At 48.6% G+C, this 16,083-nt stretch overlaps 1 protein-coding gene across 2 annotated transcripts; it reads right to left on the reverse strand.

Moving 5' to 3' along the window:
• Positions 1-1,333: 1,333 nt before the first annotated feature.
• On the reverse strand, positions 1,334-15,844 carry TMEM234 (transmembrane protein 234). Of its 2 annotated transcripts, XM_063954254.1 has the most exons (5): positions 15,760-15,844; positions 15,491-15,557; positions 15,315-15,407; positions 13,083-13,545; positions 1,334-2,016 (listed from the first exon to the last, which is right to left on the reverse strand). In XM_063954254.1, the coding sequence occupies exons 1-4, from the start codon at positions 15,829-15,831 to the stop codon at positions 13,433-13,435; spliced, it is 345 nt and encodes a 114-aa protein (XP_063810324.1). In that variant the 5' UTR covers positions 15,832-15,844; the 3' UTR covers positions 1,334-2,016; positions 13,083-13,432. The 2 variants fall into 2 exon arrangements, with proteins under 2 accessions (XP_063810324.1, XP_063810325.1); XM_063954255.1 differs by lacking the exon at positions 13,083-13,545 and having other exon boundaries at positions 1,437-2,016.
• Between the last annotated feature and the right edge of the window lie 239 nt (positions 15,845-16,083).

Consider the following 16,083-nt stretch of genomic DNA (forward strand, 5'->3'; position numbering starts at 1 on the left):
TTTGAGACGCCTGGGCAGGCACAGGCTGAGAAGCCGGCTGTCCCATATTTGGTATGTCGTCAAACCTTTTATGTAAGGAGTCGACACTGTCGCGTAATTCCTTCCACATAACCATCCACTCAGGTGTCGACCCCGCAGGGGGTGACATCACATTTATCGGCATCTGCTCCGCCTCCACGTAAGCCTCCTCATCAAACATGTCGACACAGCCGTACCGACACACCGCACACACACAGGGAATGCTCTGACAGAGGACAGGACCCCACAAAGCCCTTTGGGGAGACAGAGAGAGAGTATGCCAGCACACACCAGAGCGCTATAATAATACAGGGATTAACTGAATTATTTCCCCTTATAGCTGCTGTATAAGTCACACTGCGCCTAAATTTAGTGCTCCCCCTCTTTTTTACCCTTTGTAGCTTGATACTGCAGGGGAGAGCCAGGGAGCGATCCTTCCAGCGGAGCTGTGAGGGAAAAATGGCGCCAGTGTGCTGAGGGAGTTAGCCCCGCCCCTTTTTCGGCTGACTTTTCTCCCGCTTTTTTCAGGAATTCTGGCAGGGGTTATTTATCACATATATAGCCCTGGGACTATATATTGTGATGATTTGCCAGCCAAGGTGTTTATATTGCTGCTCAGGGCGCCCCCCCCCCCCCCCAGCGTCCTGCACCCATCAGTGACCGGAGTGTGAGGTGTGCATGAGGAGCAATGGCGAACAGCTGCAGTGCTGTGTGCTACCTTGTTGAAGACCGAGGTCTTCTGCCGCCGATTTTCCGGACCACTTCTTGCTTCTGGCTCTGTAAGGGGGACGGCGGCGCGGCTCCGGGACCGAACGATCGAGGTCGGGTCCTGTGTTCGATCCCTCTGGAGCTAATGGTGTCCAGTAGCCTAAGAAGCCCAAACTATCTCCAGTCAGGTAGGTTCGCTTCTTCTCCCCTTAGTCCCTCGCTGCAGTGAGTCTGTTGCCAGCAGATCTCACTGTAAAATAAAAAACCTAAAATATACTTTCTTTCTAGGAGCTCAGGAGAGCCCCTAGTGTGCATCCAGCTCAGCCGGGCACAAGATTCTAACTGAAGTCTGGAGGAGGGTCATAGTGGGAGGAGCCAGTGCACACCAGTTAGTCTAAAGCTTTCTTTTAGTTGTGCCCAGTCTCCTGCGGAGCCGCTATTCCCCATGGTCCTTACGGAGTCCCAGCATCCACTTAGGACGTCAGAGAAAAGGCAATCATTGAAGCAATAGTTTTCCACTTCCGGAAAAGTGATAAAGAAATAGAAGCACCTGGATTGCAGGTGTAGCTCCAAATGCTTCCGGAAAATATCACATCACTCTCCAACATGCCATCACTTAACTACCACCTGCTTTATTTCATATTTCACTTTTTAATTTATGAGAAACAAATATGTTCCTGGGTATATAGCACTAACCCACAACTGTTAAATCCAAATACAAGACCCATAACTGTTTATTGTTAAGTAAGCAGATATATGAAATACCTCTTGCTTCTTTACTCTGTTGGTCTTTTTCTCTTCTTTTTTTCTGACCCCAGGGGGGAAGGTTAATACAATAATGGTTTCACATCAAGCTCATACTACATGATTTATGTATGCTTACAATAAAGTAATAGACTGACTTGGATACCTTCATATTTTATGGTCACTATTAATCTTTAGCATCTTTCTTTACCAATATACAGTTCTATGTACAAAACATTACTGTCATCTACAGATGCACGTAGATCCTAGAGCACTTTAGTCCAACCAGCTGAAAACCAGAGAAAGTGAAAAACATGTCCAGTTGTTATATTTTCAGTCTGTGTTTTTAATTCACAATTCACACACTGCTCCACTTGTCATTCTTCAAACACTTTGTAGATATATTGTGTTTCCATTGCACACTTTGTGCCATGTATAAGTTGGGAGTCTGGTTTCTCCAGGGTGGCAATTTATCTCAATCAGTGACAGAACTTACCACACAAATAGTGATTCCCAGTGTGGTTAGAAGAAGCCCAAGGACAGCTCCTGCAGAAAGCCCATAAGAAAGGATCAGATTAATTAACTTAAAACAACATGCATATATAGCAAACTACAAAAACACAGTGGGTGAGATTCAAGTGTTTTTCTCCAGCGGCTACCTCTAGGGGGGCGTAAAATGGAGCAATTCAATTGTTGCTCCGTTTAAACATCTGTAAGCCGCTGTGGAGACATTTTTTTTTGTCACTGCCTAATGAGGTACGAGAAGAAATCTGTGGTTTGGGCGTCCTAACCACTTCTTTAGATGGGTTTAGCAGCTTTGCACGGCTAAACCCAGTGCTTTTAGGCACATCAATAATAGGCGACCAAACAGAGAAACTCTATAGAGATGTGGGCGCCTATTCGTATAGACACCCAGCAGGAGGCATGCAAAACAACTGAATCACCCCCATTGTTTATAAAGTTCTATTTGCAAAACGGACCATACACTTTATCATAGATCAAAATGTATGGTTAAGGTAGCAGGACTGAAGTATTACTCTGCTTTATAATGTACATATATCACAATAATGAACGGTCTTGTAGATGGTGTGAAAAACAGAAAAAGCCTTTCTGATTTATCTCCTCATTTCTCTCCCAAAGTCTAAAGTGACAATGGTCAGTTACAGCAATGCATCTATACCTACATATACAGCACAGGATGCAGTTATGTGACCAGCAGTCTCACAATGCCTCCCCTTACATCCCGAAAACTCACAAACCTGACAGTCGGCATGCCAAATAAAAGGGACTATTCCCACTCAGAGTGGGCGTAGAACCTGTGGCGAGCACAGCGAGCCCACAAGGAGGGGTTTTGTTGCACTCACCCCCCTCGGAATCCCTGGGTCGGGATGCTGCCCACCGGGATCCCGGCCGCCGGTAAAACATACTCAACCCTACAGCACATAGGAATTTGAGAGGGAAGACACATTTACTAGCATACAAAAGTGTCTCTTCCTTGCCTCACAGCAGATGTGGTACATCAGGTGTCAGCCCTCTGTCACAGAACTTCAGATACTGGACTAGAAAATGGGCACTGATAAGAGTCAACTGTATCAATCCTTATAACATTTGAACGGTTTTGACAGATGTGCCTCATCATTTTCAGCGTTCTTTGCTATGTTTTATTTGATGGAAAAAAATAAATAAATAAAATTTGATCCACGACACACAAGTGTTAAGTCTCGTTGGGTATTTTACATTTCCCAACATTATTTCCTAGGGAGCACAAAAAAACAAAAACAAAACACAAAACAAAAAACTCTACACCTACACTGTTCTACTCTTAAAATATACCAGGATCATTATTCTCTATGGGCCCTCATAATTTCTTTATTATTAAAGCATGTGCTATTCTGCAAAATGGTGATCATAAAAAGTCTAATTTCCACCTCTTCAAATGGTCTTAAGGATTGATGCCCACATATTTTTTTTTCCTGCTATTGTAGCCTGCATCGCCCTAGGGCACGCCCCCTTTTGCATCAAAAACACCCCCTGCACCATTCCCCGGCCGCAGCTCCGGTCGGTGACACAGGGAGGGGACATGATGCCTGGCCCAAAGTTGTTTTTTTATTTGCTGATTGTGGTCGTAGCCCTGCCAGCTCATGACATTAGGCTATGCCCCCGCGGCACTATGCCTGCGATTGCTAGCCTTTCAGGAGGGGAGTCTTTCTGGCAGGTACCCCAATGGTGGGAGAAGGAGCTTCATCAGCAGGCTTCCCAGTAAGAGCCCCGATGGCAGGACAGGAAATCAAGCAGTACTGCAAAAGGACTGTGGCTATGTACTTTCATCCTCCACAGTTACTGCAGGCAGTCTGACATTAGGCAAGACAGACCTTCCTGACCAGGTAGGAGTGGTGCACATCCACATTGTTGCCATACACATGCTGTATTCTGCTACCACAACTGGCCAGTGTTAAAATAGGAATTTAATACCTACTGGTAATTCCTTTTCTCGTAGTCCGTAGTGGATACTGGGGAACTGTACTTTAGTACCATGGGGTATAGATCGGGTCCACTGGAGCCTGGCACTTTAAAACCTTTAGTGTGTGTATGTGTGTGCTGGCTCCTCCCATCTATGCCCCTCCTACCAGTCTCAGTCTAGGATACTGTGCCCGAGGAGACGGACATACCACGAGAGAAGAAAACAGGTACAACTGTGGTGAGGCACTAAGCCAACACAAAACCATAACCAGAAAAAGAGGACACTAACCAGAACAGAGGATAGCAACACCAACCTAACCAGGATAGCAAAACTATCCCAACAACAGAAGGGGACCAAACACTTGGACACTGAAGGTCATCCTTGGGCAAGGTGTCGAACCGATAGAACTTAACAAAAGTGTTTGAACCAGACCAAGTAGCAGCTCAGCACAACTGTAAGGCCGAGACCCCCCGGGCAGCCGCCCAGGAAGAGCCTGCAGATCTCGTTGAGCGGGTCTGAAAAGACGTCGGCAAAGGCAGAGACACCGAAGTATAAGCCTGTTGGATGGTCAACCTGAGCCAACAAGCAATTGATTGCTTAGAAGCCGGACGACCAATCTTGGAGGCATAATAAAAGGACAAACAGCGAGTCAGATTTCTGATAACGAGCAGTCCGTTTGACATAAATCTTCAGAGCCCTCACCACATCCAAGGACTCTGGACCAACGGAAGCGTCAGACAACATCGGAACCACAATGGGTTGATTCACATGAAAAGCTGATACCACTTTTGGCAAAAACTGAGGTCGGGTCCTGAGTTCCGCCCTGTCTTCATAAAAAATCAAATAAGGGCTCCTACAGGATAAGGCCCCCAATTCAGAGAAACGTCTGGCAGACGCCAATGCTAATAACATCACTGTCTTCCAGGTAAGAGATTTCAATTCCACCCTATGTAAGGGTGCAAACCAATCCGATTGAAGAAAGAACAGAACCACATTGAGATCCCAAGGAGCCGTGGGAGGTACAAAGGGCGGTTGCATATGAAGAACTCCTTTTAGGAAATTTTGTACTTCCGGCAACATGGCAAGTTGTTTCTGGAAGAAAATAGAAAGCACCGAAATCTGCACTTTGAAGGAGCCTAAACATAGGCCCATATCCACTCCCACTTGCAGGAAAAGTAGAAAACTACCAATTTGAAATTCCACAGGAGAAACCTTTCTACTTTCACACCAGGAAACATACTTTTTCCAGATACGATGATAATGTTTTGACGTAACCATCTTCCTGGCCTGGACCATAGTGGAAATAACCCTGGAGGGAAGACATTTTCTGGCTAGAATCTCCCTCTCAACTTCCAAGCCGTCAAACATAGCTGCTGTAAGTCGAGGAGGGAACAGGTACACAAACTGGTACGTCCACGGTGTCGTCAGCGCGTCCACTACTACAGCCTGCGGACCCCTCGTTCTGGAACAGTAACAACATAGTAGGGGACTATGTTGACTCCCATCATACGCAGTTGCAGCATCATCTCCGCCTTGACTTTGGTGAAGACCCTCGGAGCTGTGGATAGTTCAAAGGATAAGGCCTGAAACTGGAAATGGTCGTCCAATATGGAGAACCTGAGGTAAGCTTGATGAGGGGGCCACATGGGAATGTGTAAGTAAGCATCCTTGACATCCAGAGATACCAGGAATTCCCCCTCCTCCAGACCGAACACCACTGCCCGCAGGGATTCCATCTTGAATTTGAACACCCGCAGATACGGGTTTAGAGACTTCAGGTTCAAGATGGGTCACACCGAACCGTATGGTTTTGGAACGACAACCCCTGTTGTGTAACGTAGGAGGTACCGGAACCCCTGTCCGCAAAAGTTTTTGAATAGCCTCTTGCAAGGTAACGTTTGCTGCGGGTAAAACTGGTAAGCCCGACTTGAAAAATCTGTGAGGAGGAAGTGCTTGAAATTCCAACCGGTATCCCTGGGAAATGAGGTCCCTCACCCAAGGATCCCGGCAGGACTTTGCCCACACATGGGCGAAGTGTTGAAGGTGAGCATGTATCTGAAGGTCGCCTTGCTGCTGGGGCCAATCATCACGCGGAAGGCTTAGCGGGATCAGGTGGTCTGGTCCAGGGACGCAGCAGTTGCAGGTTTACGGGACTTACCACAAGATCCTCTGGGAGTGGTGGAGACCCCTCTGCCCCTGCCTCTGAACCTTGCCACACGAAAGTACTGTAAGGAGGTACCTGTGTAAGAACGTCGAGCAGGTGGTCTAGCCGACAGCAGATAGGTAGACTTACCCGCTGTTGCCTGGGATATCCATTTATTTAACTGGTCCCCAAACAAGGCATCACCTGGAAAGGGAAGATTTTCTACACCTTTTTGGGAATCTGCATCCGCTGACCACTGATGTAACCACGGAGCTCTGCGTGCCGAAACTGCCATAGCAGTAGTGCAGCCATTTATCTTACACAATTCCTTTATAGCTTCGCTCATAAAATTTGCAGCATCCTGAATGTCTTGCAGCAGAGTAATGACCTCATCCTGGGTCAGAGTGTCTAATCCATTAATAATATTATTAGACCAATTAACTACTGCCCTAGAAATCCAACCACAAACTATCGTGGGGCGCTGTGCTACACCCGCTGCCGTATATATTGCCTTGAGAGTACTCTCAATTTTACGGTCAGCAGGGTCTTTTAGGGATATGCCCCTAGCACCGGCAGTACCAAATTTCTTAGACAGTCTGGACACAGACTTATCGACTGACGGTGGGTTTTCCTATACTTTCCTGTCCTCAGCTGGGAGGGGAAGAGTAGATAAAAGCCTCTGAGGAGTTTTGAACTACTTGTCAGGGTTCACCCATGCCTCTCTAGCCAGGGAGTTTAATTCCTTAGACACAGGAAACGTGGCTGAGGTCTTGGGTCTAACATTAAAGTACAATTCCTTATTTGGTTCTGCTTCCTGATCGGGTATGTGAAGAACCTCTCTTACAGCATAAATGAGGGCCTCCACCCTGGGGGACAGAGAGCTGTTCTCATCCATATCATCATCATCGACATCAGGCTGGTCAGAATCAGAATCAGACTGGAGCACCTGTGGCAGTGAGCGTTTATGTGAAACCAACAGAGGGGCTGAGAAGCTTTTCTGGTATCTGCTGCTTTGGCCATACAATCAACAGACTGTTTTAACACCTATCTCTCCTTCTTAGCTGCAGCTAATTCTGAATTCACATTGTGAATCATGCTCTTAAAAGTATCTAGCCAGTCAGGTGCCTGTGAACGGTGTCCCTGTGGAGATATGGAGCACTGTTCTCGCATGAGGGACCCCGCAGAAGAAGGGGTAGAATTACAAGCAGCACACATAACCATGTCAACAGACATATTGTACACAACTGTAGTACGGTGCAAACCCACTGAAAAACACCTCCACACAGACCCTAGAGAGCCCCTGGAGTGACACAGAGAAACGGAGACCAGCACACAGAACACAGCAGTGCAGTGTGTGAAAATGTGTATCACCTTCTATATGCTACCGCTGATGTGCTCCCCCCTGCTATGACCCCCTGGTACCAGTATAGAGTCTGTAACAGCGTGGGTCCGTGGAGGAGCAGCATGCATGCCGCCTTGATGATTCGCAGCAGCAGGAAATGGCACCTTTCTGCCTCTGGTCCCGCTCTCCGGGAAGCCGCACCCCTGTAATGGAGGCCAGACGAGGACGTAAATCCAGAAGTCTGGAAGTACTGAATTTGTAGGCATCGTAATTCTTAGCAGCACACCAGGTGAAGTAAGAATTCCGACCCTGTAATAAATCCGCGCAGATGCCTGCTTGCGGGCCTTCAGCATAGTCTGGAAAACCGCCTCGGAAAATCCTTTGGCCATTAGGAGTGAAGCTTCAAGGGCCACGTCGTCAAAGCCAGTCTGGCCAGGTCCGGGTAGACACAAGAGCCCTGAACAAGGAGGTCTGGGCGTTGAGGAAGTAGAAGAGGGCGCTCTATCGATAGACCCTGCAGGTCTGAGAACCAATGCCATCTTGGCCACGCTGGAGCGACTAGAAGTAGTATTCCTCCTTCTTGTTTGAACTTCCACAATACCCTGGGCAAGAGTGACACCGGACGGAACATGTATGGCAACCGAAAGTTCCATGGAATTGCCAGTGCGTCCACGAACGCTGCTTGAGGATCTCCGGTTCTTGATCCGAAGACCGGAACCTTGTGATTGTGTCGAGATGCCATCAGCTCTACATCTGGTAGGCCCCACTTGTTCACTAGGAGTTGAAAGACTTCCTGATGAAGACTCCACTCTCGGGCGTGCACGTCCTGACGACTGAGGAAATCCGCTTCCCAGTTGAGGACTCCTGGAATGAACACTGTCGATATTGCTGGCAGATTGGGTTCCCGGCACTTCCATCATTGCCATGCGTCTTCAAGTGCCACCTTGATGTTTTATGTATGCCACCATGGTGGCGTTGTCTGACCGTACTTGAACAGGCCTGTTCCGTATCAAAGGCAGAGCGAGAGACAAAGCATTGAACACTGCCCACAAGCCCAGAATGTTTATCGGGAGGAGTGATTCCCCCGTGGTCCACCGACCCTGGAAAAAGTGTTGCTCCAATACCGCGCCCCAACCCCTTAGACTGGCATCCGTAGTCAGTAGGACCCAGTGGGGAATCTAGAAGGGACGGCCCCTGCTCAACTGCTGGTCCTGTAGCCACCAGGTCAGTGACAGACGAACCTCCGGAGTCAAGGAGATCATGTGAGACCTGATCCGATGAGGTAGGCCGTCCCACTTGGAAATGATTAACCTCTGCAGAGGGCGGGAATGAAATTGAGCGTACTCTACCATGTCGAACGCCGACACCATGAGGCCTACTACTTGCATCGCCGAGTGTATCAACACTCTTGGGCGAGAGAGGAAGAATCTGATCCTGTCCTGAAGTTTCAGGACCTTCTCTGGAGACAGAAACAGCCGTTGACTGTGTGTGTCCAGCAATGCCCCTAGGTGCACCATGCTCCAAGCAGGGACCAGCAAGGAATTCTTACAATTGATTAGCCACCCACGGGCTTGTAGGAAGTTTACCGTCAGTTGTAGATGACTGAGAAGGACATCTTGGGAGTTTGCCAGAATCAGCAAGTCGTCCAGATACGGCAGGATTCGGACTCCCTGGTGACGCACATGAGCAGTCATGACGGCCATAACCTTGGTGAAGATCCGAGAGGCCGCTGCCAGTTCAAACGGCAGAGCCTGGAATGGATAGTGGAGGTTGCCAATAGCAAACCGCAGATATTGCTGATGCGATATGGCAATAGGAATATGCAGGTAAGCATCTTGTATATCCGGGGATACCATATAGTCTCCGGGTTCCATGGCCAAAACAATTGAGCGCAGTGTTTCCATGCGGAACTTGGACACACTCACAAACTTGTTCAGTGATTTGAGGTTGAGTATATGCCAGAAAGACCCATTGGGTTTCGGGACTAGAAACAGGGTCGAGTAGTATCCTCTGCCTCTCTGGGACAGAGGTACCGGCACTACTACTCCTGTATCCAGGAGGGAACGCACAACCAGTTGTAGAGCTTGCGCCTTCAATGGATCCGAAGGGATAACCGTTGTGCAGAACTGGCGAGGGAGACGTCTCTTGAAAGAGACTGCGTACCCGTGAGACAACTTCTCGCACCCATGCGTCTGAAGTGGTCTTCAACCAGACCTGGGTGAATCACAGAAGTCGGTCTCCCATCCTGGGATCCCCACCCCGTCATGCAGCAGGCTTGTCGTGTTTAGAAGCAGGCTGATGGGCGGCCAAGGACTGTTTTGTCTTGGGCTTGGTGGTTTTGGGAGCACGAGATTGTCTCGGGAATGCCTGACCTTTTGCTTTCCCTTGAGGCCGAAAGGAGCTAAAAGTGGCTCCTTTTGCCTTCTGTACAGAAGGATTAGTATTCGGGAGAACTGCAGTCTTAGCAGCCGCTAAGTCAGTCACAATCTTATTGAGATCTTCCCCAAATAGGATGTCTCCATTAAAAGGGAGTACCTCCAAGGTCTTTTTGTTACCAGATCGTCCACCGCCACTGCCTGTGGGTCTCTCGACCTGGAACAGTACCTCCGCAGCTTCTTGTTGAGGCGGGAGGCCATCATGTCTATGTGAGGGACCCCCCACCAACCGGTTACTTCCTCGAACACCTCCGGATGGAGGCCCCACGCTCCTGGATGGAGATCGTGTCTGCTGAGGAAGTCTGCTTCCCAGTTGTCTACTCCCGGAATGAAAATTGCTGACATCGCCACTGCGTGCCTTTCTGCCCAGATGAAGATTCTTGACACCTCTGACATGGCAACCCTGCTCTTCGTTCCGCCTTGTCGGTTTATGTAGGCCACTGTGGTCACGTTGTCCAACTGCACCTAAACAGCCAGATCCTGTAGAAGGTGAGCTGCTTGCAGAAGGCCGTTGTATACGGCCCTTAGTTCCAGAATGTTTATCGGGAGAAGGAATTCCTGATCCGACCACCTTCCTTAGAAGGTTTCCCCCTGAGCGACTGCTCCCCAACCTCTTAGACTTGCATCCGTGGTTAGAAGGATCCAGTCTTGAACTCCGAATCTTCGGCCTCCCAGAAGGTGTGGTAGTTGTAGCCACCAGAGGACCGAAATCCTGGCTTTCGGTGACAGACGTATCCTCTGGTGCATGTGTAGGTGAGATCCCGACCACTGGGCCAATAGATCCAGCTGAAAGGATCGAGCATGAAACCTTCCGTACTGTAGAGCCTCGTAGGAGGCAACCATCTTCCCCAGAAGGCAGATGCACTGATGAACCGAAACCCGGGAAGGCTTTAAGACATCCCAGACCATTGTTTGAATCACCAATGCTTTCTCCACCGGCAGAAACACCCTCTGCACTTCCATGTCCAGGATCATCCCCAGGAAAGACAGCCTCCTTGTCGGCTCCAGATGAGACTTTGGAAGGTTCAGGATCCAACCGTGCTCCTTGAGCAGATGTGTCGTGAGAGCAATGGATCGCAACAACTTCTCCCTGAACGACGCCTTGATCAGGAGATCGTCCAGATACAGAATTAAATTCACCCCTTGCTTGCGTAGGAGAACCATCATTTCCGCCATCACCTTGGTGACGACCCTTGGTGCTGTGTAGAGTCCAAACAGCAGCGCCTGAAACGGATAGTGGTCGTCCAACAGTGCAAACCTGAGGTATGCCTGATGCGGTGACCAAATGGGAATGTGGAGGTACGCATCCTTGATGTCCAGGGACACCAGGAATTCTCCCTCCGTCAGACCTGAGTTGACAGCTCTCAGAGACTCCATCTTGAATTTAAACTCCCTGAGGTAGGGGTAGAGACTTTAAGTTCAGAATTGGCCGTACCGAACCATCCGGCTTCGGTACCACAAAAAGGTTCGAACAGTAACCTTTGTTCCACTGATGAGGTGGAACTTGAACAATGACCCTGGAGACCACCAATTTATGGATAGCTTCCAGAAGAATTGCTCTGTCTGCCGGCAAAGCCTGACTTGAAGAAACGGTGAGGTGGGAGATCTTGAAACTCCAGCCTGTACCCTCTGGACACTATATCCAGTACCCAGGGGTCCAGGCCAGACGACACCCACACGTGGCTGAAATGCCGGAGTCTTGCCCCCACCTGACCTTCCTCCAGGTCTAGCTGTCCACCGTCATGCGGAGGACTTTGGGGTATCAGAAGCAGGCTTCTGGTTCTGGGAGCCTGCGGGAGCAGTCTTCTTTCCTTTAGCACGACCATCACTGAAGGTGTTCGAAGGCTTGTTCTTTCTAGGCCTCGCAGGCCGAAAGGGCTGTGACGTGGCTGGTGCAAAAGGCTTCTTCGTAGCCGGTGCAGCTGAGGGGAGAAAAGGAGACTTACTCGCAGTAGCCACACATCCAGCGCCTCCCCAAAGAGAGCCTGACCTGTATACGGTAGGCCCTCCACGCTCTTCCTGGATTCCGCGTCCACAGACCATTGGTGCAGCCAGAGACCCCTGCGAGCCGAGACGGACATGGAGGAGATCCCCGCAGCCATGGAACCCAGGTCCTTCATGGAGTCTACAAGGAACCCTGCAGAATCCTGAATATTACGTAAAAATAAATCTACGTCACCTTTATCCATCATAGTCGAAACCTCCTGCAGAGTGATTGACCACCTGGCGATAGCATTAGAAATCCAAGCACAGGCTATAGTTGACCGCAGTATAGCCCCTGCAGCCGTGTAAATTGATTTTAGCGTACCTCCATCTTGCGATCTGCCGGGTCCTTCAACGCGGTAGATCCCGAGACTGGTAATGCCACCTGTTTGGACAGCCTAGAGACAGAGGCGTCGACTATCGGCGGTGCACCCACTTTTTTCTATCTTCCTCTGGGAAGGGAAAAGCAACCAAGACCCTCTTAGGGATCTGGAATTTTTTCCCTGGATTTTCCTAGGCTTTTTCAAAGATAGAATTTAATTCCTTAGATGCTGGGAAGGTGAGGGGGGGCTTTTTACTGTCTGTGAAAAAGGCCTCCTCAACCTGCTCAGGATTTGTGTCAGTAATGTGTAACACATCCCTCACGGCCTCAATCATCAACTGCACCCCCTTAGCAAGTGATGCCGTCCCCCTCGACACATCCCCGTCACCGTCTGCAGTGTCAGAATCGGTGTCCGTGTCATCCTGCATAATCTTGGCAAGTGCACGTTTGGAAGAATGTACCGCAGGGGACCCTGAGGGAGCAGTATCACACCATACAACCATAGAGGATTGCAGTACCCGAGTGGCATGCTCAGTTCTAGCAACCCTTTCAGAAATTTGAGAAATAGTCCCCCTAAGAGAGGCTAACCATTCCGGCTCTCTAGCTGGGATCTGCGCTACAACAGTGCAATCCTGATTACATGGGATGGGATCTTCCTGGGAAGATAAATCCTCTGCAGCATATGAAACAGAGTCTCTAGACATGTTTGCAATATCACACCAATCCCCCCACATACACACAGGGCATACTGAGCATACAGAGTTTCCCCCCCAAGAATGGCAGAGAGACACATAGATTGGAGCCAACCCACACACAGCACTATTATAGGTATAGGGAGACCCCAAACCAGCGCTGACTGTGTCCCTTAATAGGTGACACAGCCTTTAACAGCCTCCCTGCCCTTCTACAAACCCCTGGTACCGTACAGATAGCTGGAGTTGCTCTGGAGGGACCTGTTCATCCACTGGCAGTGAGCTGCAGGCAGGAAAATGGCGCTGAACGCTGCTGGGTCCGCTCTGAGGAGAATCTCCGCCCCCTTAATGGTGCTGTCTTCCCGCTCTTAGAAGATTATACTGGCCTGAGGATTTTGTACTGGCTTGGATCCGCAGACCCCGGCAGGCTTGTTTTGGTCAGTGTAGGGTCAGGTGCTGGCTCAGGGCGCCCCTCACAGCGCTGCACCGCAGTACCGCTGAGCCGTCCAGGAGCGCGGTATTAAGCCGCCTTCTTCACACTGACCCCCTGCTTGTAAGGGGGGACAGTGACTCACTCACCACTTTCAGCTCTGTAAGGGGGTGGCGGCTGGCTGCCGGGGTGGCTCAAGACCCCGCAGGGCGGACACTGCTCCTCCCAACAGTCCCTCGATGCAGGCAGGCTGTCGCCAGCAGCCTCCTGTAAAGACAAAAAAAAAACTCAAAAATAAAACTTTACCAGGAAAAAGCTCTGTAGAGCTCCCCTAGCTGTGACCGGCTCCTCCGGGCACATTTTCTTAACTGAGTCTGGTAGGAGGGGCATCGAGGGAGGAGCCAGCCCACACTATTTAACTCTTAAAGTGCCAATGGCTGCTGGTGGACCCGTCTATACCCCATGGTACCAATATGGACCCCAGCATCCTCTAGGACGTAAGAGAAAAGGGGAATCTGTCCGCCGTGTGTAAAAGGGGCTCTACCTGGTGTAGTGGTGCTACCGTGCGGCGTAATTTGAATAATGGAGACTACTGTGCACCGTTATATGAATTGGTATTATTTTGTGGCCACACCCCTTCCCCACGAAGCCACGTCCCTATTTTTGTTGCGCGCGCCTATGCCGCGCACTGCCCCTGTTTTGCATAGAGGGAGGGGGGGCTCCGATGCCGTTTCTTGAACACAGCGCAAAAATGTCTAATTACGGCACTGTTGCTAGGTATCCATTTCCCTGGCCCTGAGCAGGTCCCCCTCACCAGATCCTCTCCAGGGGTGAGGGGGTGGCCCAAAGCATTTTGTTGCACCTGGGCCCACCGCTCGCTAGTTCCGCCACTGGCTCCTAGAGTATGACTAACCTCAATAACATTAAATTTTAGTTTATTAATAAACCATAGATTTTTTGGGGTTTTGTTTTTTTAGACAGGTGGTGTATGCTTCATATAAGCAAAGAAGGGGGGGAGATTGAGGTGGGTGTAGGAAGGAGGGTAGCTATGTCAACTATGGTGCTAGTCACACCGCATGGCACAGATCACACCCCCATATCAGTAGTTACACCCCCTGTGGTGGAGCACAATAGGCCCTGTATAAATTTCAGTTCCAGGCCCATCAGAAGCTTTATCTGGCACTGCATTTGACACAACCTTGCCACGTTCATTTGACAGGAGCCTTATGTTACTACTTTGTGCTGTAGGAAGACAAAACACCTTCCACTATCAAACGCTCAGCATCTTGTTACTGACCCTATCACCTACCAATAGATTAGCTCTCTCCTCTCTCATCTCCTCACATTTGGTCTGAATCCCTGTTTCAGAGATGTATGTAAACCCAATAGTTTATGTACATCTCTGATGGTGGGGGCCTGCACATGTATAGAATAGGTCCTGCATGGTTGCATGCAGTGCCCCTGAGTGCTAGGTTGATTGAGAGGCTAATAGCTACGGGAGCAGGGGTGGACGGAGCTGGGCTGGGTTGTCTGACTCATTTTCTGGGAGTGTCTAAGCCAGTAGCTGCGTCGTTTGATGCAGCTTCGCTGGCCCCAGCAGTGTGAACAGGTCGGCCATTCTACCTAAACTTAAGGTTACTTAAGATGGCCGATGTTCATGCAAGTGATCCGATACTGCATCTTCAGACGCAGCAGCACATCACACAAGCATGCAGGAAGCGTCTATTTACTCAAGACGTCTCCTGCAGCATTTGCATATTCTCGTATAGCAGCTGCATCCAAAGACACAGCTGATGTACGAACTGTGTCCATGTCTGCATCAGGCCCATGATCTCTGCAGTTGTGCACATTATGATGTATGGTTACAATAATATCTACCACCCATCACTATAAAACTGTAAGTGATGAGGCGTGGTAGATGAAAAATTATAACATAAAGGATATCTAACCTTAGTAAAAAGCATTTGAAGAAATATATAAATCACTGCAGCCATTGTATTCCAACTGAACATGCAAAATAGTATATCACGACTTACCACTGCCTCCAATGTCCTCTCCTAAGATCCACCCGCTCATCACTGTGAAAACCAGTGCCAGAGAATTACAGATTGGGACTGCCAGAGATAACTCTACAGAGAAAAAACAAATAAGCAGAAGATGAGCCTGTGATCGTTTTCTGGATAAAAGGGTCCAGGACAGATATAGACGTTACCTGCTGAGACCAATGTAAGGTAGAAAACCACTGAGCCACTTTGGTTGAGCAAAAATGGAATAATATACTGAAAGAAGAGAAACACAAGATCAGGCACTGCCAGCTACTAATATAATCAAAGCCATAAATTAATAATTATTTAACTAATAAATAAATAAATAAATAAATAAATAGTAATGGAATGTTTAGATTTTCTATTTACTTTGAGAATGACCATTGCTATAAAAAGAGGAGTTTGTAAATAATTTCACTAGCAGCAATGTAGTTACCTTCAATGTTCTATTTAATAATAAAGCTGTGTCTGAAAAATAATATTTCTTCTGTGCAATGTTTTTTAACATGTCTTAGCAATATATGTTACCATGGAAACAGTCACTGTAGGCCATGGTTTGTTTCCATGGTTACAAGGGTTGCTAAAGAGTATGGGATATTCATGTCTGCAATGGCAACAACAGACATATGCGAGACTTGTAGCTGCCCATTTTTAGTAACAATACCTACCTTAAGTATTAGGAATTACATCTGTAAATTGTGGTACTTAGCATAAGGACTTTATTTAGGCTAAGAATTTTTTTTTTCTTTTTTCAGTGGTG

Source organism: Pseudophryne corroboree, chromosome 2 (assembly GCF_028390025.1).
Source record: "Pseudophryne corroboree isolate aPseCor3 chromosome 2, aPseCor3.hap2, whole genome shotgun sequence".
Taxonomy (NCBI): Eukaryota; Metazoa; Chordata; class Amphibia; order Anura; family Myobatrachidae; genus Pseudophryne; species Pseudophryne corroboree.